This window comes from Pyrus communis, chromosome 8 (assembly GCF_041283825.1).
Source record: "Pyrus communis isolate YQ-2024b chromosome 8, ASM4128382v1, whole genome shotgun sequence".
NCBI lineage: Eukaryota > Viridiplantae > Streptophyta > Magnoliopsida > Rosales > Rosaceae > Pyrus > Pyrus communis.
Window position 1 is genome coordinate 6,005,842 of NC_142572.1, and position 23,315 is coordinate 6,029,156.

At 37.6% G+C, this 23,315-nt stretch overlaps 2 protein-coding genes across 17 annotated transcripts; both read left to right on the plus strand.

Moving 5' to 3' along the window:
- The first annotated feature begins 1,699 nt into the window (after window positions 1–1,699).
- Window positions 1,700–7,527, plus strand: LOC137716845 (putative beta-D-xylosidase 7). Its single transcript, XM_068456212.2, has 6 exons — window positions 1,700–2,144; window positions 2,336–2,647; window positions 3,158–3,327; window positions 4,092–4,189; window positions 5,423–6,187; window positions 6,646–7,527. The coding sequence occupies exons 1-6, from the start codon at window positions 1,728–1,730 to the stop codon at window positions 7,236–7,238; spliced, it is 2,355 nt and encodes a 784-aa protein (XP_068312313.2). The 5' UTR covers window positions 1,700–1,727; the 3' UTR covers window positions 7,239–7,527.
- Window positions 7,528–12,234: 4,707 nt separating this feature from the next.
- Window positions 12,235–20,051, plus strand: LOC137717339 (putative helicase MAGATAMA 3). Of its 16 annotated transcripts, none has more exons than XM_088698479.1 (11): window positions 12,235–12,390; window positions 13,200–14,631; window positions 15,224–15,262; window positions 15,535–15,597; window positions 15,749–15,937; window positions 16,113–16,208; window positions 16,299–16,461; window positions 16,607–16,739; window positions 16,820–18,580; window positions 18,694–19,409; window positions 19,547–20,051. In XM_088698479.1, exons 2-10 carry the CDS (start codon window positions 13,272–13,274, stop codon window positions 19,120–19,122), a joined length of 4,233 nt encoding a protein of 1,410 aa, XP_088554605.1. In that variant the 5' UTR covers window positions 12,235–12,390; window positions 13,200–13,271; the 3' UTR covers window positions 19,123–19,409; window positions 19,547–20,051. The 16 variants fall into 16 exon arrangements, with proteins under 16 accessions (XP_088554605.1, XP_088554606.1, XP_088554607.1 ...); XM_088698480.1 differs by having other exon boundaries at window positions 19,567–20,051; XM_088698481.1 differs by having other exon boundaries at window positions 16,302–16,461.
- The last annotated feature ends 3,264 nt before the right edge of the window (window positions 20,052–23,315 follow it).

The window sequence follows — 23,315 nt, forward strand, 5'->3', positions numbered from 1 at the left end:
TCGAGCCCGACCCATCGGTGATGGTAAACAGATTTTGGGATTTAGGTGGTGGGTTGGGCTGGCGGTGCAAAGAGATAGAGCAAGGGAAGATCCATGAGGGGAGGGAGGGGGAGTATTTGACGACGAGGTTGTCTAGCGGGAAGAGAACACGACGTGAGTAGACGAAGCAAAGAGCGGTCTTAGCAGTCCGCTTCATTTTGGGAGGACTATCTAAGACCCTTTAGCAAGGTCGATAGTCAGGACGAGTCCCACCTAGTCCCACTAAACTTAGTCCTTGTGATTAACAAACACAACACTAGACTAATTTTTAGTCTAGTCTAGTCCAGTGAAGGCTAGTGAAGCCAAACAAACATGTCCTAAGTGAATATGAATATCACTAGACAGTAAAATCAAATGGCGAATATCAAACATTGAATAACCGTCAATATAACATTGCAAGGTCCATATAATGCAAATATAAATAAATAAATAAAAATTCCACAGATTACCAAATAAAAAATACCCTTACTTGAGTAATTAGGCTGGTCTAAGTTACATGGCCCAAACCTTTTAAATTTGACGAGTTTAAAAGTTTGTTCAACTGATCAACAAATTAGGGTGCATAGGGATGCGGGTTGGATCAACCCAAGTCTGCCCATGCCCAACCCAATTTCAAATCTAATCGGACAGGTTAGAATGAAGAAAAAACCCACCCGAACCCAACTGGACCTCAACCAGATCATTTATTTGGGTTGGGGGTTGATATCTTGCCCACCTATGTCAAACCAAACCCAACTCGATTTTGAGCCTGAATTCGCTCATGCACATATTACCCGTCCCACTTCATATTAATTGTTCAAATTGACTATGTAGTAACAAGATTGGCGAAACCCTATTTAGCCACTATAGGAGCAATTGTTCATGGACATTATGGAAAAATCCTTTCCGAATGAGATAAATTCATTACATTTATATATGAAAAATTTAGATCCTGTGATATAACGCTTCTTCATATTTTGACTTTTATGAAATTTATTTCTTTGCTATAGCTGATCAATTATACACTTCAATCATATCCTACTTGTACAAATTCTACTAAAAAAAAAAGGTAAAAATCTCTCCATGCTTTTTCTAGAGGTTTGTAGAAAGCTACAATCAATAGGATTTTTCTAATCCCCCATCATATGGATAGTTTTACTTTTACGTTTCTTTTGTTTGAAGCTTTGGTATACGTCTTGTAACTTAATTTCAACTTTGCATGGTTGAAACATTAGAAATATATAGTCTCCAAGTTGTTTGTTTAAACTTTTGTGTGGATGATGACATGTAAATGAAATTTTAACTAGTATTGATGTTGTTTGGTTCAAAATTTGAAAAATCATGTAAAATAAGGTGTTATAAGATTGAACTCGATAAAGTTGAGTAAACCCAAACCAACTTGTATAAACCTGAACCTGACTAAACCCCGCATGAACCTGAACTCAACTCAAATCCAAATTATAAAGGTTGGGTTAAAATTGGGTTGACCATCTAACCCACCCAAACCACTTGTGTTGCACCCTGCATGACTAGCCACCAAGAGGGATTGTCAAACCAACAGTCCATTTTTCAACCAAAAAAAAAAAAGAGTGGGTTCAGTCATGAGTGAAAGAAACCTTTTTTGCCCATGCCCAGCTGCTGCCCTATAAACTCTAGTCTCCTTCAGTCCATCTGCATTCAGTTCTCCATCTAACCAAACCACTCACACAATGAAACTCCATTCGCACACTCCTCCTCCCTCAGCCCTTATCTTCTTCTTCACCACCGCCCTCCTCCTCCTCCGCCCTACCGAGTCAAGTCAGCCTCCATATTCCTGTGACTCGTCCCCACCCTCAACCAGCTCCTACCCTTTTTGCAAAACGACCCTCCCCATCTACAAAAGAGTCCGGGACCTCGTCTCCCGCCTCACATTGGACGAGAAAATCTCCCAACTCGTCAACTCAGCCCCTCCGATTCCCCGACTAGGCATCCCGAGTTACGAGTGGTGGTCCGAGGCTTTACATGGCGTCGCGGACGTCGGCAAAGGTATTAAACTTTACCCCACCATTAACAACGCCACAAGCTTCCCTCAAGTCATCCTCACCGCGGCTTCTTTCAACGACCATCTCTGGTACCGCATTGGCCAGGTGAGTCCAGCTCACAGAGTTAAAAAAAAAACCCATCTCGGCTTCGATCAGTTACCATTTTTGGTCGAAATAATTACAACCCATTACGTTTTTTTTGGTGGCAGATCAAAACCCAAATCGTAGTTATTGTGTTATTGTTAAAATCATTCAAATATAAATGCAGTTGTGTTTTGTTTCCTTCCATTTTTTAGGTGATTGGGACTGAAGCTCGAGCAGTGTACAATGCCGGACAAGCAACAGGGATGACATTTTGGGCACCAAATATCAACATTTTCAGAGACCCGAGATGGGGGAGAGGGCAAGAGACACCTGGCGAAGATCCAACGGTCGCCGGAAGATACGCGGTGTCGTATGTGAGAGGGGTTCAGGGCTACTCGTTTTTTGGAGGGAAGCATAAACTTGGTACTGGTGGTCGTCTTCAAGCTTCAGCTTGCTGCAAGCATTTCACAGCTTATGATTTGGACAATTGGAACAATGTCACTCGTTTTCGCTTCGATGCTCGTGTGAGTTCTTCTCATTTTGTTTTTTGTTTTTTGCTTTTTTTTTTTTTTTTTTTTTCATCTATTACGAAAATGTTTTGGAATTTGGAAGGGTATAAAAATGTTCGGGTAATAAGAAAATTAAATTTGTAGACAAATTTTTTTAAACTAAATGACATGAAAGTTGATGATTGAGTTATTACTTCAACGTTAATTAATATGCTTATTTTTTATTAATGATACATTATTTAATTTGTAAATTGAATCTACACATTTAATCTACCTAGCATTATTGGATTTTGAATGAAACCATAGATGGCAGGTAGTCCATCATATCTTATCTTGGTGTCATGTTCTTGGATAAAATAATGATGAAAAATAAATTTAAGTTCTGCACTTTTTTTTAATGCATTCTTTTCTCCATTTAAATTGAATAAATGAAAGGAAAATTGACTTTAACTAGTAAATGTTCTTTTTATTGTACTTTTCTTAGATTTGTAGACTTGTATAACTTTATGTGTTTGTTGCATGCAGGTGACACAGCAAGACCTAGCAGACACATACCACCCTCCGTTCCAAAAATGCGTGCAGGAAGGCCAAGCCAGCGGCATAATGTGTGCCTATAACCGCGTCAATGGGGTTCCAAGCTGTGCAGATTATAATCTCCTCACCAAGGTTGCAAGAGGACAATGGGACTTTCATGGGTACTTACCTATTACTATAAACTGCCACTTAATACTACGGTCTAGTGATATTTTTCTTCACTCGTAAATAAGAGGTTTTAAGTTCGATTTTCACCAAAGACGAATTCGAACCACATTATTGTTATCGCATTGTGAGGCTAAGCCCATCCCCTTCTTATTATTATAGATAATATCATTTGTTCAAAAAACTAGGCTAAGCCCACCCCCTTCTTATTATTGTAGATAATATCGTTTGTTCAAAAAACTATCACTACAAACTCATTTTTTCATCACCCCTTTCCTTTAACTATAACCCTTTTGCACTTTTTTCCTTTAATTATGAACTTTTCCGTCAATTATTGTTGGGATATATATGCTAATACAGTAGTCGTTCATGTAATAGTGGACGACTGTGAGTGGTTGATTGGTAGACTATAAATTGTAAGGCACGATTTAATCAATCGTCGATAATTATGTCTATGTGAATATAACAGTTAGTACTACGGTTAATTAGCATGAATTAACGAAATGCTAATAGAAGCAAAATCATAATAAAAGATTCATATACATTAATATATGATCGATTGACACTTAATACTACAGTTTAGTGATATTCATCTAACTTGTGTAAGTAAGAGGTTTTATATTTGATTCTCACCAAAAACAAGTTTGAACCATATTATTGTTAACTTGTTGTGAGATTTATCTTACTTTTTCATTCTTTTAGAGCAAATAATATCGTTTTTTTCAAATTGATTTATTGACCTAATTGGGGAAATGATCAGGTACATCACGTCGGACTGCGATGCTGTGTCCATCATCCACGATATGCAAGGATACGCTAAAAAGCCCGAGGATGCAGTCGCAGATGTCCTCAAAGCAGGTATGGTGGGACCAATCCCCTTATATCTATAATCTATTATCCTTTCCTTTTGCCTATTTGTTGGGTTATTGTGCAATCTATTCCCGGCTGTCATGGCCCATTTATGAACTCACATGGACCCCAACCGCTTAAATCCGCCTTTTGGGGTTTTTTTCTTTTTCAAAATTTTCCATCGTCTACTTAGAACAACTCCAAATCTTATATCGATAATTGCTTAGGTAATTGAATAATAGGCGATTATTAACTTAGTGAATAGTAATTGTCTTAGTATATTTCACCATCTCGTAAATAAATTGTCTAAGCAATTGACATTAAAAAGTTATTATAAAAAGATAATAACAAAGTAAAGTGTTATTGACACTCCAAAAATTTTATTTTACACTCCTCACAAGTGTGTTTTTCTTTTCAGAAAGTTTGGAGTGTAAAATGAGATTTTTGGAGTGCCAATAACAATTCTCACAACAAAAAAATATATTATGTTTAATCTCGAATATAATTTTTAATCAGTTCGTCATACCACATGTCACTATCCGAAATTACAACTTTTGTCAATAGATTTTCGATTATATTTTTAACTAATCTCGTAGCTTTACGTGATCCTGTAAGAATTTCTGTATTTAAAAAAAAATTTAATTTCTTTCTCTAATTGGATTAAAACCTTCGGATTACCTTTTTTTTTTTTTTTTTTTGGCAATGAACTGTTGAATTATATATATATATATATATATATATATATATATATATATATTGCAATCCCAACAACCTAGATTGTGTCTCGTGGGTACAACGAATAGATTCACATTTTTTCTGAATTTTTAACCTAAAAATATTGGCTAAATTGGAATGGTTATATGATATAGCCGTTACAAATCTAACGGCCTATATCGCGCTGGGCCTGATCAGCCGGCCATCCCGCATCGACAGGCACGCCCCTCGCCGTTGGGTTTAGTAATATTTATTCGGCCTAAAATGCAAACTGTCTAGAGCCAAGGAATAAACAGGAAAAAGAATCTTGGATTATGGAGTCTAATTAGTCAAAATTTGATACATTAGGCCTATAATATCCGAGATAAGTACAAAATAAAGCCAGTTGAAAACTTATAATCAAAATGAACTAGAGAAATACTGAGCAGACAACGATCTTATTTTGCGACGTTTTGAATATTAATCCAAGTTTGATTAAGAAACATAAAAAAGAAAGCTCTAATTCGATATTTTATACAAATGTTGCAGGCATGGATGTGAACTGTGGATCCTACTTGAAGGATCACGTTAAATCAGCAGTGGAGCAGAAAAAGCTAAATGTATCAAAAATAGACAGAGCACTCCACAACCTCTTCTCAGTGAGGATGAGGCTTGGCCTGTTTGATGGAAATCCACTGAAACAACCCTATGGAACCATTGGTCCAGACCAAGTGTGCTCCAAACTGCACCAGGCCTTAGCCCTAGAAGCCGCTCGGGATGGAATAGTGCTTTTGAAAAACTCTGGCAGGCTTCTCCCACTCCCAAAAGCAAAAGCCATTTCACTGGCTGTCATTGGTCCCCTTGCTAATGCTTCAGAAGCACTTCTGGGAAACTACCATGGTCCTCCATGCAAATCCGTCACCCCATTAGAAGCACTTCAGGACTATGCTAAAGACATAATCTCTCACCCGGGTTGTGATTCGGTTCAGTGTCCCCAAGCTGCTTTTGATGAAGCTGTTGGAACGGCAAAAGAAGCAGATTATTTGGTTTTGATTGTGGGATTGGACCAAAGTCAAGAGAGAGAGGGACATGATAGATTGCACTTGGAATTGCCTGGGAAGCAGCAGCAGCTAATTACCAGTGTGGCTAAAGTTGCTAAGAAACCTGTTGTTCTTGTGATTCTTAGTGGCGGTCCTGTTGACATTTCCTTTGCTAAATTTGACAAAAAAGTTGGAAGCATCTTGTGGGCTGGATATCCAGGTGAAGCTGGTGGAATTGCCCTCGCTGAAATCATCTTTGGTGATCACAACCCAGGTAAAATTTGATGTCACTGCTTAAAACGAATTGACAAAGTTCAGCAGTGTTTGCTTATTTAATACAATTGACAATCAGATAACATAACATATAAGGTTGGGTTAATCTTGCACTCAAAATGTTTGACTTAGAAGAACCATTTGAGACAAAATGTAAGGTAGAGTTAATCTTGCACACAAAATGTTTGACTTAGAAGAACCATTTGAGACAAAATGTAAGGTAGAGTTAATCTTGCACACAAAATGTTTGACAAAGTTCGATAGCATCTTATTTTGGCTTAGAAGAACCATTTGACAAAGTTTGGTACCATTTTCTAGCTACGTGATATGTTGTTAGACTATTAATATGGATCACTACTTAACACAAAATGATTTGATTGTCAGTCGGATAACCTAACATGTTAGTTACAGATAATTTTACTGACAAAAAGTTTTACTTATTTAATGTTTCCTGTGCAGGTGGAAGATTGCCAATGGCTTGGTACACACAAGATTATGTCAAAATACCAATGACGGATATGAGAATTAGGCCTGACCCAAAAACAGGCTACCTTGGTCGCACTTACAGATTCTACGCAGGCAGAAAACTTTTTGACTTTGGTTATGGCCTCAGCTACTCAAACTATGTTCATGAGTTTGCCTCTGCAGAATCCCAGAACAAGCTCTACTTAAATGAATCATCAATTTGTCCCACAGCTAAGTCATCGGACTCCGGCAGGTACCAGTTGGTCCAAGACCTAGGTGAAGCATTCTGTGAGAAAAAGAAGTTACCGGTCAGAGTTGGGGTTCAAAATCATGGCGAGATGGCCGGGAAGCACCCAGTCCTGCTTTTTGTGGGTGAGAAGAATCCCAAAAATGGAAGGCCAATGAAGCAGTTGGTTGGATTCCAGAGTGTGATATTGAATGCTGGGGAAAGAGCAGAAGTTGAGTTTGTTTTGAGCCCTTGTGAGCACTTGAGCCATCCAAATGAGGAAGGTTTGATGGTGGTTGAAGAAGGTTCTTATTTCTTGGGTGTTGGAGATGTAGAGTACCCTCTTGATATCATAGTCTGATATATAAAGTAAGGGTTGCTTCTTGCAACAGCCATATTCGTTGGTTGCGAAATTATGAATGCAAATCTTAAATATGGAAGAGCCAACTTTGAGCTGTTTCTGGTCGTCTTGTGTTCCTTCGTTGCTACCGTCAAATCAACACTATAATTTTTCGTGATGGATTCATTTAAGTTTATTCATCAAATGATGTGGTTATATACAATGTCGATGTTTTATTAAAACTGGACAAAATTACAAACTTATGTCTTTGACAATATATAATGATCAAGGCTGAACCGATATTTTGAAACATGCGTTGACTCCTATGGTTACCAACTAATGGAGGAGCAGCTGCGTTTGATTTCTTATGATTCCGTGCTCTTTTATTTTTATTCCTATGATTTTTTTATGTTTTAAAGGTGAGCATGTGTGTTAGCTGAATATTAAACCGGGTGTCACTAACCTGATGTAATTAAGAACACGCGTATCTAAATGAGATTTTAGCAAATAGAAAATCGGGAACATATTTACTAACGACCCTCGTGATGATGATGTTTATTATCCTCTTTATCATCATATTATTAGTTTAAATTTCGAGATCTGTGCAGTGGATAGACACAAATCTTAAAATTTAAACTCTTCCAATAGTAATAAGTATAGTAGTGAACAAAAATGCACCCTAGAAAATCCTGGTTCTAATAATTGAGAAAGAAACACCTAGCATTAGACCTTTTTTTTTTTTGACAAACGATAACATTAGAGGTTCAATTGTTACTTATTAGTTGTTACTTGTTACAAGTTGACGATAACGCATACAGGAGTTTGTTGACGATAACGCATACAAGAGTTTATTGACATTATTGCTAACATGACAAGTTTTCTTCTTTTTGGGTCACTAACTTTTTTTTTTTTTTTGGTAGAAAAATAGATTCCATTCCATTGATAAACAGGTGCCAGATATAAAGATTTAGACTAAATTCAAGCACTCCAAACTGAGGAGGGTTCTAGTAATTTGACAATTATCAACTAATAAAGAAACAGATTACATAGAACCAGTTTGCACTATAACATTTTGAAAAGAAATTCCCTCACTAGAAGTCCAAAACGAATCGACCTGCCACAAACATGAATGATCAGTACCACTGGAGACCAAGATAGCAGAAAGCAAGACTGATCTGACCAAAATATCCAACCAAAAGACGCCCGGGAGATAAACTCCTAATTTCCGAGTTGCTAAGAACCTCTCAGATCGGACGTGAAGGCTGTTTGTGTTTGTTTTCTGGCAGACAACTCTCGAAGGAAGACGAAGGGGGTATTCGACAACTTAACAATTTGGAGTACGCATATTTTCATTAGACAACTTAAACCGGATCATACAATACCAAACTGTTTCGGTTTAGTAGAGACTACAGTACCATTTCGGAATCAATGTAGTTTGAGCCAAAAATGTGAAGGCTCTAATTTAATTAGATATATGATTATATAAATCTTAGTAGATTATGTATAGAAAGAGACGGCTACTACACCAGCATCCACCGTGGCCCCTTATCCCCTTGGCCTACCTATAAAGAATTGCTTCGAGAGGAAGAGACGGGAGGAGAGCTACGCCTGAATTAAAAGGAGAAGAAGACCTTGAATTTTGCTGCTCGAAAGTGTGACGAAGGTCGACGAATGTAGTAAGAGAGCCGTTGATGATTGCCGTGTTGGACATCCGATATTTGAAACCAAGGCCTCGAAGAACAACAAGAACAAGATCTTTGTCCGCGACCGGCTGATTGATGGAAGCAAGTTTATTTGCAATGGACTTGACATGTTGCAGGTAAACATCAAGAGATTGGGAGCCTTTGGACATGGCAAGAAGTTGGAAGTGGAGGCTGGCCTCGCTAGAAAGAGAACTCTTGAGTGAAGACACTTCCATGCATCCTGCGCAGTATAATGGCGAATGGTGTGATGTAAAATGGATTCTGAGATCGCACTGGTAAGGTAAAGGTAACAAAAGGATAAAAAGGGAAAACCAAGACCGATAAGGGACTGGGAAGCGTTGGTGAGACAAACCCTAGGACTTAGGCAGATACCATGTAAAAATATTATTCCTTGATCACACCGCTACCGTAGCTTGCTACCAATTATCTCGATTTAACAAAAAAAAAAAAAAAAAAAGATACATGTATTTATGCTACAAATGGAAATGAATAATTATATTCATAAGACTTGACCCTTGCTATGTCTAATTCAAGTTCATCGTATTTGACTTACAGTATAAAAAATACATAAATTAAAGAGAAGAATCCGGAGATGATTAACAATGGATCATATATTACTCTTACTTTGAGACCTCTATGAGACGAATTAGTTGTCTATATCTTGAACCATGCACTTTAGTAATTTATTATCTTTTCTTTTTTGGTATTTTTTAAGCTTGTGGTGTGGATATTGCATATGCAAGGAAAAGAATATATATTCATGCCAACCTAATGATAAACCAACTAAAATAATATAGATATGGTTTGCAAAGGCAACTGAGAAAAAAAGATGCAATTGTTTTACCCAAAAAAAGAAGAAGATGCAATTCCAGCAGCCTATGGAGAGGACAAATATGAGGTTATGCTTTAGTCTGAATGCAAGCAAACATTGTTTTGTAGCCACCAATATTGTTTGGATATTTAGGATTGAATTGGATTAGATTATTCAATATATTCAGCGAATGTTTAATAAGTAAACAAATGTCAACTTGCAGATTTTGTCCATATTGAAGATATAAATTACATAGTTATGAGAGAAACTTACTATTCTATTTCTCACAAAAATGGTAGGATGGGAGGGAAAACTTTTCTTCATGATTATCACATTTTCTTCTTTCAACCTGAACAAAATATGCAATTTAACATTAATTTTTGATTTTACATTCGTTGAATCTAATGATCTATCCAACTCCTAGATACCAAACAAGATCTAAAGATCTAGGTATATGGTTAGACAATATATAGGACACCCTTATTTAGACAACATTGTTGGAATTGTAACATTTTATTCTTTCTATAATTTGTAAGTAGTATACAGCCAAAGTGTCTGGTTCTCATTGAAAAAATTATCTGCAAGAGGTCATTTCATTAGTTTATTGTCAAAGTGGAATGTTCTATGATCAGTTATTCAAGTATCCATTAAAGTTTGGCTAAACTGCATATTTTATTCACAAGTCCTTACATTTTTTATATCGACTCGACGAACTTATATTTTTACAAATATAGATGAAGCTGCCGAACTTGGTTCATAAGATCCTGAACTTAGTAGTGATTTGCATAATCTTGTTTTCGAGTTATAGAACCCTAGATTGAGAACGTTCCTTCCTCGGCTAAAGTCGGTCGGTGTAGTAGTCAGCAACACGTTTCACATAACCACATTCATCTTATTCGCCCAATCAAGCTTGGTAGCGAGTTGGCATGCCCACATCAGCAATCAACCACTGAAGAACATAATTAGCTCATTAGTTACTTGACTTGCACACCACTTAGGCATTCTAATTTTTAGGATCGACGCAAGCACATAAGGAAAAATCAAATGTCTCATCGAATCAATGAGCGAGATAGTATATATCTTTTTCTTGAGTGATTATGGAGTTAGTGAGTGATGATTGCCTTTCTCTTAAGGAGGTTTTCGAGTTCAAGAGTACATTTTCTCAATATATTCTCTGAATTTCGCATCATATATTTGTGTTGACATGTCATTAACAACAATATATCAAAATAATAAGAAAATCACCCACCAACTTTTGATTCAATGCAAATCAATAAAATTTTGTAACCTAAAAAGAAAAGCAAAACCAATTTTTTTCTCTCGAAAGTCAACATCATCTAACAATAGCTTTGACAACATTAAAATTTCAATGACATACACGTTAGAGTTTTGGTCACTACCAAAATAAATGAAAATCTAACCATCCTCAACGAATGCCATCATGAAATGTAAGGCTGTAATAGTTTTTCAAAATAGACTTTTTCTCCTAATTTAGATTCTTTCCATAATTTCTTATTTCCATAATTAAAATATAAGTAATATTTTATGGCCTTGGGCCTCTAGTCATGATTCATGGCATTTTACACACGTTATCAAGTGAACTTTAAGTAATTAACAACAAACGAAGAATATAGGAGAATAGGATTGAGATCATTTTATCGTATATGTTTATCTGTTATTCTGTAGTAAAAAATTATTTTAAATTATTTTATTTAAATTAAACAAAAAAAATATTTGACGAAAACTAACTGTATAATGTACAATAAAAGAATATAATGAAATAATCCTTGTAATTTTCACAAAAAAAAATGTGGAGAAAGGGTCCTCGTCCAAAATACACGAGGTGGTTTTCTTTTTCTAATTTCAACTAAAATTTAAAACAGTGACCACATGCCCCACGCGCCTCGGGGTTTGCGTGCCCCAAACGCAATGCCACAGTGTTGTTGTATCATGGTACTGTGTTCTCCCTCCGCTTTGAAAGCACGTGAGATCGTGCCCACTCCTTTGTCCAAATGACGTTTCTACCCTAAGCATTTCCAAAATACTACACCCATTCCAAGCGCCACCACTAAAAAGAAAAACCCGCATAAAATCCAATTAAGGAATCATTGATCGATCAGAAATCCCGTCCGTACACGTGGCAGTTTAGTGGGCCCAGGGCCGAACCCAAGAGAACTGCCCATGGAGAATAAGATTCTCACATGTGAGCGTACTACACACAAAATTTCCCCACCAGATTGCCCTAATCCGCCGCTGCCAAAATCCCGAATTTACCCTCGCCTTATTCCGGAAGCCATGCCTAGTCAAATTCAACCCGGAAAACAGAGTCGAGGACGGGAGGGTGGTTTGGGAATTTCACAATTCTCGAGAGGATAAATAAACTAAAATAATGGATAGAAATTAAATTTGCCGGGCATAAAATAACGGTGGCCGGAGATAAAACCGGCCGGCGAAGCCTTTGATATTTCCTATATAAACCCGTCACCACGCCTTGTTTCCTCTCATATTTTCCTCTCTCTCTACCTGCGCTCGCTCTTTCGCTCTAACCCTCACCCTACAGCGAATCCTCCGTCTCCCAAATTTATTTAATTTTGGTTAAATTAAATAATTATTATTTTTTCCATCTGATAAATAGACCACACGAAAGCTCTGAAAAGAGGTAATAATTCTGCCCAATATATTTTAAAATTTAATTTAATTTTTCCGAATTTAATTTTTGTTGATGCGGAGGATCAGTAGCATGAATAATGGGATTTGATTAGAGACTAAAACTTTAGGTGGGAGTAATTTGATGAATGCATGAACATTTGTGTGAAGGAATTGTGGATCTGTTTGGATGGGAGTGGGATTTGGGATTTGAGATTTGGGATTTGTGTTGGGATTAGGAGTGTTTAGTTATTGATGATGAAACCCTAGAAACAAAAAGCTAGGTCAGCTGGTTGGGATTGGGATTGGGATTTCAATCTGAGTAGGCAATTTTGAATTTAATTGGATCAAGAACTGCGTTTTCAGATTTGGGGGTTTTTTTTCCTTCTATTTTTTGTTAGGGCTTCGTGTATGCTTATTCTGCTAGGTTGTATATATGTAAATTATGCTTATTTGACTCTCTGCTGTTTGGAAAACCAATTTATGCATTCTGAAGCAATAATAATTTTGTGAAATTAATGTGTTGTATGATTTTGTTTCATGTTCTCGACATCGTTCCAGCTTGATAACTGTTAAGTTGAGCATGCTGTGTGTGTTGTGTGTGCGTTTTGTGGTTTAGTTATTATTATTTGATACTGGATTGCTTCTTGTAACGTTGTCGATTGATTGGTTTCCTTGATTTGGCATGTAGAATTAGCTGGACTTGTATAACTTTTTTGATTAATGTTTTAATACCAATTTGGTTCCATTTAATGCGAGCGTTTATCCCGTGATGTTTTCTTGTTGCCTAACTGTATGCATTTCGTTTCAATTTTTCCGTAGGAGGGAATCACGAAATTGACCAGTTCAACCTTTTTGGAGATACGGTTTAATTTGTATGTATTTACATATGAGATGGGTTCTCGAGGAAGGTTGTTATTTGATCTCAATGAACCCCCTGCCGAGGATAATGAAGAGACTGATGGCGCCCTCAGCTTCCAGCCGCAAAAGGCACTTCCTTCTTCAAACCCCCACACTTCAGAAGTGCTTGCAGTAGCAGCCGTTGCACCAAGAATTGTTAATAATCATGCTTTTTCACATGCATCGTCTGTGTCAGGTTTTCAACCTTTTGTTCGGCCAAAAAATGCTCATGGCTCTGAAGGTGATGCTGACGAGAAATCAAGAGATAGTAATCCCAAAAATACATCAGTATCTAAATCAAGTAATGATGAGGGCATGAAACCTGTACCATGTTTACCTTCTGCTTCTGCAAATGGTCCATCTGTGGAAAGAGAAGAAGGAGAGTGGTCTGATGATGCGGAGGGATCTGCTGAAGCAGGTGGAACTGGCAGTTTGCATGAACAGGGTACAAGTTTACAAGGACAATCGGGAGGGATTGTTGAATGTGCTTCTGGTGTTGCTCCAGATATTAGTTCTTTTGATATTAAAACTTCAGAAGGTCTCAAGGATAAGAACACCAGTCATACTTCTTTAGGAGTAGATGATCAGAATTGTACTAGTAGCCGCATTTCAGACAGCAATGTTAAAGGTCAGGCAGCCATGGATTGTCAGGATGAACAGGGATTGGTTTTGAAACAAGAAAAAGTTAAAGGCATTGAAGCAAGCCATGCACTCAAGTGTGCAAATAATCCAATGAAGAGGAAGCTGAGCCAACAGAATGAAGCAAAGCTGGGAAAGAAACGTAATAGACAGACAATGTTCCTTAATTTGGATGATGTTAAGCAAGCTGGCACTATCAAAAGTTCAACACCAAGAAGACAGACCTTTCCCGCACCTGTTACAACTCGCACTTTGAAGGACGTTCGTACCATTACTCTGCCTGCAGATTGTGTTGGGGAAAAGCAGTCACAATCAATGATTAAGGACCAGAAACAAGTTGATGTTTTATGTAATGATGGAGGGACTGCCGCAGAGTCTAGTGATTCCAAGTCTGAAACTAACGGGGATGTTAGTTATGGATCACTGTCTAGAACCAGAAGGCAAAATGATGACAATGATCCTTCCACAGAGGTCTCACCACCAATTCCAAGGCAGAGTTCATGGAAGCAGCCCATGGATACAAGGCAGCTGAAGAATTCACATGTTGCTAATAGGAAGCCAGCTCTGATCACTCAAAGCTCCATGGATTCCAAATCTGGAAACAAGAAACTTCTTCCTGCCAAGAAGCAAACAGCAATCAGTAACACATACCAAGACACATCAGTTGAGCGTCTTATAAGGGAGGTTACAAATGAGAAGTTTTGGCATCACCCAGGTATAAAGTAATGTTGTATTTCTGTTTATGTTCATTACTGTTGAATAGTTGTAACATATTTCCTAGTTTTTTTTTTATTTCTTTTTACTCTTGGGAACTTTAGGCCATGTGTGTTGACAGCTTTCCTAATTTTCTTATGCCAGTGATCCATGCCCCTCCAATTGTTACATTATGAGACTCATAGCACACAAAAGATTGGAAGGTGATGACAATTATATCGTGAAATCGAGATTCCATGTTAACATATTTCATTGATTTTCTCAATTTCACCTTGTAATTCGTATCATCATCACATGCCCTCTTGTGTGCAAATGTTCTCATAGTGTAATGTTCCTATTATCTTTAATCTCTTTAGTTTGTTCTTTTTTTTTTTTTTTTTTTTTTGGAGGTTGGTGGTTGGGGGTGTGTAAAAGTTTTACATGCTTTGATATATTTCTGCCCCAGAGCAGCAGCTGCCGGATAAGCTTTAGAAAAACACACACACAACAGACCAGCATGCATTATTTGGTTTTTATTTTCTAAGAAATAAGGAATTGGTAACTGTGATTCTCTATAGCTTGTAAATTGTAAAAGTTGATATTTTATTGCTCAGGCCCCCAAACAGTGGACAAGATCTCAACAGCATCATTTGGTGGGTGTGCAATTATCAGGAGGGCCTATTGGGAGGATTTTCCTTCATAGTATTAATTGTTATTGAGCCAACATAATTTATTTAATCTGTAGCTAATACTAAGAGCAGCCTTCAAGTTTACATTTTCTGTCTGGAATTTTACCTGGTTATTGTAGGTTTCTTGTTTGTTTAAGTACTTGAAGTTTCAACTGTAACCTGTAATTTTGTTTTGGTAACCTATATTTCTGTGATTATTTGTTTATTTATATTCTAAACCTTATATTTGCTGAAAGCTTGTACAGCTTCTAGTTCATGTGGAAGTTCTCTTTGGTTGGTAGGCTGCGACCAGGGTACATGTAAATGGTTCTTATATTGTTGCTTTTTATGTTATGTGTTCTCATAGCCTAGCAAATATACGTTTATCCTTTATTCCTTGTGGTTTTACCTTTGTCTTCCCCCTCAAAATCATTTTTCTTTCCGCTGAATATTTATTTTTTTGTGCAACAGGGCAGACTGACCTCCAATGTGTTCCTGAAAAGTTTGAATCTGTTGAGGAGTATGTTAGAGTATTTGAACCGCTTCTGTTTGAAGAATGCCGTGCACAACTTTACAGCACCTGGGAGGAATTAACAGAGGGTGTTTCTAGAGATGCTCATGTAACTGTTCGTGTAAGAAACATTGAAAGGAGAGAGAGAGGTACATGTCCAATTTGTTTCCTCCTACTTTAGTGATACATTGGGGTACAGATTTTGGAAATAATGAAAATAAAATAGGCTAGCCATGTATTTAGGGTTGGCCAGTATAGCTTATAGTACCTGTGCTTTTTTCGTGGTTCTGTGAACTGACTAAGGTGTAACTTTTGGTGGCTTAGGGTGGTATGATGCAATAGTTCTTCCAGTTAGTGAATGCAAGTGGACATTTAAAGAGGGGGATGTTGCAATTCTGTCAACTCCTCGACCTGGATCAGGTCTGATATGTGAATACTTTTCTGTGAAATTATTTCATTCGATATTGATGCTTTTGATATGTTCCTCACATTCACTCTTATTATGTCAAGCAGTCAGATCCAAAAGGAACAACTCTTCAGCTGAGGGCGATGAGGAGCCTGAAATCAGTGGGCGTGTGGCTGGTACTGTCCGGCGACATATTCCTATCGATACTCGTGATCCCCCAGGGGCAATCCTTCATTTTTATGTTGGGGACTCCTATGATTCTAACAGGTAGTATATTTTTTTTTCCTATGATTTTGGATTATTAGTATGATTTCCTTTAGTATTTTTGTAGCAAATATGCTTACATTTTTTTTCTTTCCTCTCTCTCTCTCTCTCTCTCTCTCTCTCTCTCTCTCTGATATTATTTTTCCAGCTTGGTTGATGATGATCATGTTCTAAGAAAGCTACAGCCCAAAGGAATTTGGTATTTAACTGTGCTTGGTTCTCTAGCAACCACCCAGCGCGAGTATATTGCACTGCATGCATTTCGTCGTCTGAATATGCAGGTGACAAATTTTTGCATCAGTAATGACTATGTTCTTTTTTTTTCCTGTATGAATAATAATTTGAGTGAACAATTTAACAGATGCAAGCAGCAATTCTACGGCCCAGTCCTGAACACTTTCCAAAATACGAGCAGCAGTCCCCTGCTATGCCAGAATGCTTCACACCGAATTTCGTTGATCATTTGCATAGGACCTTTAATGGGCCCCAGCTATCAGCAATCCAATGGGCTGCAATGCATACAGCTGCAGGTACAAGTGGTGGAAAGAGGCAAGATCCATGGCCTTTTACGCTTGTTCAAGGACCTCCAGGAACAGGTAAGACACATACGGTCTGGGGAATGCTAAACGTCATCCATCTGGTTCAGTATCAGCAGTACTACACTTCTTTGCTGAAGAAACTAGCACCTGAAAGCTATAAGCAAAATAGTGAGACCAACTTTGATAATGTTGCTACGGGATCAATAGATGAGGTTCTTCAGAACATGGACCAGAATCTCCTTCGTACACTACCCAAGCTCTGTCCAAAGCCTAGAATGTTGGTTTGCGCCCCTTCTAATGCTGCAACAGATGAGCTTCTTTCCCGTGTTCTTGACCGTGGATTCATTGATGGCGAGATGAAAGTTTATCGACCTGATGTAGCCCGAGTAGGTGTGGATTCACAGACACGTGCTGCCCAGGCTGTATCCGTCGAGCGGAGAACTGAACAGCTTCTGGTTAAGAACCGTGAGGAAGTTTTAGGGTGGATGCATCAGTTGAGAAATCGTGAAGCTCAGTTGTCCGTGCAGATATCTAATCTTCAAAGAGAACTTACTGTTGCAGCTGCTGCTGTTCGTTCCCAAGGATCAGTTGGTGTTGATCCTGATGTTTTGGTGGCTCGGGACCAGAATCGAGATACATTGCTGCAGATTCTTGCAGCTGTGGTTGAAAACAGGGATAAAACTCTAGTCGAGCTATCTCGCCTGTTTATTTTAGAAAGCAAGTTTCGTGCTGGTGGCAATTTTAACTTGGAAGAAGCTCGAGCTAATCTTGAGGCAAGTTTTGCCAATGAGGCTGAGATTGTTTTCACTACTGTTTCAAGCAGTGGTCGCAAGCTGTTCTCTCGTCTTTCTCATGGGTTTGATATGGTTGTGATTGATGAGGCAGCGCAAGCCAGTGAAGTGGGAGTTCTTCCTCCCCTTTCTCTTGGAGCTGCACGATGTGTTCTTGTTGGGGATCCTCAGCAGCTTCCCGCAACAGTTATTAGCAAGGCTGCTGGGACCTTGTTATACAGTAGAAGTCTTTTCGAAAGATTCCAGCAGGCAAAATGTCCAACAATGTTGTTATCTGTGCAGTATAGGATGCATCCCCAAATACGTGATTTTCCTTCAAGGTACTTCTACCAAGGACGCCTCACTGACAGTGAAAGTGTTGCTAATTTACCCGATGAAACCTATTACAAGGACCCTATACTTAGACCTTATGTATTTTTTGACATTTCCCATGGACGGGAGTCCCACAGAGGGGGATCTGTCTCTTATCAGAACATACATGAAGCACAGTTTTGTGTGCGCTTGTATGAGCATCTCCAGAAGTCCTTGAAAGCATTGGGTTTGGGGAAAGTTTCTGTCGGCATAATCACACCATACAAATTGCAACTCAAATGCCTCCAACGTGAGTTTGAGGATATTTTAAATTCAGAAGAAGGGAAGGATATATATATCAACACCGTAGATGCCTTTCAAGGCCAAGAGCGTGATGTAATTATCATGTCCTGTGTGCGTGCTTCTACTCATGGGGTTGGTTTTGTAGCAGATATCCGCCGTATGAATGTAGCTCTCACTCGTGCAAGAAGGGCTCTTTGGGTATGGATTTCTTCTATTTTGTCCTCCTTTTATACTAATTACAGACAAGTTTGCACCTTCTACCTGCACATACGTAGTTTGCATTTTTAATTTCAATCTGGATATTTTAACAGGTCATGGGGAATGCAAGTGCCTTAATGCAATGTGACGACTGGGCTGCATTGATTACCGATGCCAAAGCCAGGAACTGTTTTATGGACATAGAAACTCTTCCCAAAGAATTTCGGGTACCAAAGGTACCTTCTTATGCTCCATTACCAGGAAAGCCTTCCTCTAATATGAGGGGTTTCAGGTCTGGTGGACCAAGGCATAGATCAATGGATATGCACATGGAATCCAGGTCAGGAACACCGTCAGAAGATGATGAGAAGTTGGGTGTATCAGTAATTTCTAGGAATGGAAGTTACCGGCCTATGAAACCTCCATTTGAGAATTCCTTGGACGACTTTGATCAATCAGGTGATAAATCTAGAGATGCCTGGCAGTATGGTATACAGAAGAAGCATGGTCCTGCTGGGGTTGTGGGAAGGAGAGACATCTAGCTATTGATTGTTGGTTCTGAATCCTCTTTTTGCGTCATTGGAGCTTTTTGGCATTCTACATTTTCCCTATTGTGCAGCTCTTGCTCGTCTGCCAGAAGGCTTGTGGAGGACTAGCTTCCTGTGCTGATCTCTGAATTGTTGCCTTAAATCTGAAAGGCTGAACCTTGTGCCGCATATGCTTTCACTTACTTGAGGAGTTTGGCAGTAAGGGGGACTTGGCAGGGGCTGTCGGCCTGTGCATCAAGTTTTGCTTTTGCCGACGATTCACCACCTCACAATCTTCAGAGGTAAGACAATAAATCATTTGATGTGCTGAAAGCCTGAAACATGTATTTGTAATTTGACCAATGCTTTATAGCTCTGTAGTTTTCCTTTTCCCTCATTGTGTCATACCTTCTCATGTATTGGATACCAAATAACTCAGGAATCATATGCTGGTCACAGGAACGCTTTTCCTATTACGGTTAATATCGTTCCTGTTTTGATTCAATGGACGACTTCAGTTACAGAGATATAAAGGGGAAAGCTTCTGGGTGACTCAAAAGCTCTGTTCTCGGAATCATACTCAGCAACTCCTCCATTCTTGGTGCCGGTGACAAGTTAAAACGGTTTAATGTAGGAAGTTCCCATTTGAATGATGCTATGGACATTTTCGGACGTGCAAATTGCACGGTGACCAGATGGTAGACGAAAGGTGAATGTAAAGTCGTTGTCTGGATACGCAAGAATATGTTGTTTTGTCCTCCTGTTGTTTGAAGGTTAGTGACATACATACATGCCAAAGGCTGGCATTTACGACAACCTTCTGTATAGAAATGGTGGAAGTAGAGAAATTGCATTAGAAAGAAAAATCGATTTGTAGTGTCAACTAACATGTACATAACATCTTTCAGTTGTGGAATCGAATATAAATTTACCTTTTATGCTTTTGCCTCTTGTTCCGTTGTTTGTCCTTAATTTTTGGATTTAACAGGGAGGGGAATTGACTACTATTAGATTAAGAGCTAAGAGAGAGTTGGTTGTTTTCGCTGCTTCCCCGAGTAATCGGACCAAAGACAACGGTCATCATGGTCGCATAATCACATGTCAGGAGCTAACTAGGATAATGATGAAGCACTCATACAAATTCTAGTTCCATTTGAGAGGGAGGGAAATTCGAACTTGAACATATTTTAACATTAGAAAAAGTAGTATTATTAGACTAAAGGTTGGTTTGGTATTTTTGAAAATATTTTAAAAGTAGTTTTTTTTTTTTAAAAAGTTGGGTTTTAAATTTTGTTTGGTAAATGAAAAAAAAAGGGTTATTTGTCAAAAACATGAGTAAAAAACGGTAGAAAGCAAAAGCAGCTTTACCCTTCTGCTTTTAAAAGCATTGTCATTTTTTTTTTTAATTTTGTTTCATAGCACAACAATCGAAAACTAACCTTAAGAGTTAAGAGCAAGTTAGTTGTTTTCATCGTTCTCGACAATAGGACCAAAAACAGTGGTGATTTGATTACATCATCAGATGTGATGACCTAACTAGGATCACACCCTTGTCTTGTAAAGGACAGGAAATGTCGTATGGCACGTGTAAATGATTGCCAGAGTAGCAACATGCAGAGGTCATGAATGATCTCTACTTTGAATCTTTTATTTTTTGGGGGGTTCTGTACTTTGAATCCTCTGGCTGTCTTTTGCTGAATAATCAAATCTCTGAGTTGTATATTGTGGGCAATTTGGGCATGGTGGCGATTGTGTGTATTATCAGCCTTGAGGCCATCTCCAACCAAAGCTATTTGACCAAAATTACCTCCAAAATAATACAGATCAGTCTCCAACCAAAAGTTTTTCTTGCAAATGGGCATATTTTAGGGCTCAACTCAGCCGTCGGAAGGGTTTAAGAACAACTCTACCATTGCTTATTAACTTGGGGATAGGCAAATCCAATCCACCTTCCTCCTTCCCCAAAACACTCTAGCCCACTCGAGCAATTGGACCTAAGGCGAGCTTGATGAAGAAGTCAGACAATAATCGTCTAACCCAACGCCCTACTTATGTGACATAAGGCTGGCAACGTCAGCCACCATTTGAATTATTAAAATTATAAAAACTATTAAAAATTATAATTTTTTTCTATGAATATGTAATCATGTTCTTCTATTTTACACTACATTTTAATATTTTCGAATACTTTTAACTGATCTTTTACTTTTCTTCTACTTTACAGTAATTTCAGAAAGGGAAGAGTTTTAAACGTGGAACGTATGTGTATAAACCCAACACTCTACCCGCTAGAATATTGTACCATAATTCTCTCAATATACTAAAAAGTATAAAATAACACTTATTCTTACTCTTCACACATCCTGTTTTAATCTCTATCATTTCATCTTCTTCAATTCATTTGATTCGATGGTTAAAAATTAAAAACATACGTGAGAAGTAAAAATCGTCACACTCCTAAAATAAAAGGGGCTAATATATAGCCTTCCATGGGTACAAATGGAAAAAAATTAGCCCGGAACAATTGTTTAAAATATTAACCCTTTTACAGCTAATAAATAGATCTGGATTAAAATTAGCCTTCCGTGATTGATTGAAGATGGACCTCAAAGCCTTTTCAATGGTTGGTGGGAAAAGTAACTGAAGATAGGATTTTTGTGTTTGAATTGGGTAAATTATTGAGAAAGTAACAAAAGAAAAAAAAAAAAAATTCAGTGATTCTATCTGGTATTTTTTTGTTAACAATAGAAATTATTTTATTTTGAATACGTAGATCAGTGTTCATTTTTTTTTTACTACATATGATATTATTTACATTAAAAAGTGAAATAGGTCAAACTTAACAATAAGCTAGTAATAATAATTTAGTTCGACACAATTCCGCCTATTCCCCCATAAGACTATACTTGGATGTTGACTAGTCAGTATACAATTTACTCACCATATTATGTGGTCCAATAAGATTGTAACACCTGTCTGTTTAATTCTTTCTCAAACTCTCTGCTATGTTAACAAACAAACACCCAGCTTCTCCTACCTTTACCCCTGCTATGGCAAATCTGCAAATTCGAAGTTCTTGATCGGATCCCATCCCAACTCCTCCCCCTCCAACCTCCCTCCTCCGTCGAACCACCCTTGTCCCCTCCAACCTATCTTCAACGGAGTGGTAAGGGGCTGGGGGCTGAGATCTTTGGTGTTGGCAGGAAGGGAGGAAGAAGAAAGGTTATGTTTGGTCACAGGTTTTAAAAAAAAGTTTGTGTTTGGTTACATTGATCTGAGAAAGTTTAATGAACAGATGTTACAATCTTATTGGGCCACATAATATAGTGAGTAAATTGAGTACTGAATAGGCAGTACCCAAGTGTTGTCGGTCCCCATATTTAGAAGTACAAGATGCAGCACGATATTATCTGTTGATTAAGGCATCTGTTAATTAGGTGAATCAAAACTAGAAAATTAGAAAATTTATAAGGAGAGATATACTTATTATTTAAAAGAAAAAAAGTGGTGTTATTAACACATTTCTTTTTACCTTCTATACATTCTTTTAAATTTTCAATCATCGAATCGAATGAATTAAATGACATAAATTAACAGAGAAGGCAAAAGAGGTACAAAGAATGTGTGGAAAAAAAAAATTAACATAAATTAATATAAATTAAATAAGAACTCCCTTCATCAATATAAAATCTAAAAAGGTCAAAATGTCTAGTATGCTAACTTTTTAATTTTCATCATTAAATTTGTTTTTTTTTAAAATGAAGGTATGATATTCGTTAAATTTGTTAAGTGATATAAGATGCTAAATATATTTAAAAAAAAAAAAAGAAGTAATCATTTTTAAAAGGGGACCAAGGAACATGTGTATGCCAACACAAGAGTAACCGACTGATTGTTTGCCAGCACAAGAAACACATGTTTTGCATTTGTCAATGATACAAGCATGTGATTTTGTTTTAGCAAATTGTTCATTGCTTAATATAGTAAGTAGCATAACAAATTCTATTGAAAAGTTGAATCCCTTTTTAAAAGTGACACCAAAGTTTTATTAGCAAATGATATTGGTGATTTGGCCCATCAGAGAGATTATATTTATTCATACTACATTATATTGTTTTTTTAACAAATATATGATATATTATTATTGGTTGACGCTTCATCTTTTAAAATAGTAGTACACATGGTGGTACAATATAATAATGATATTT

Excerpts from the sequence above, each read along its gene's own strand:
- LOC137716845 (XM_068456212.2), top strand. The coding sequence starts at position 1,728 with ATGAAACTCCATTCGCACACTCCTCCTCCCTCAGCCCTTATCTTCTTC. Across the intron at positions 2,145-2,335 it reads TCTGGTACCGCATTGGCCAG|GTGATTGGGACTGAAGCTCG; the intron begins GTGAGTCCAGCT and ends TCCATTTTTTAG. Across the intron at positions 4,190-5,422 it reads CGCAGATGTCCTCAAAGCAG|GCATGGATGTGAACTGTGGA; the intron begins GTATGGTGGGAC and ends CAAATGTTGCAG.
- LOC137717339 (XM_088698479.1), top strand. The coding sequence starts at position 13,272 with ATGGGTTCTCGAGGAAGGTTGTTATTTGATCTCAATGAACCCCCTGCC. Across the intron at positions 14,632-15,223 it reads GAAGTTTTGGCATCACCCAG|GCCCCCAAACAGTGGACAAG; the intron begins GTATAAAGTAAT and ends TTTATTGCTCAG. Across the intron at positions 16,209-16,298 it reads AACTCCTCGACCTGGATCAG|CAGTCAGATCCAAAAGGAAC; the intron begins GTCTGATATGTG and ends TATTATGTCAAG.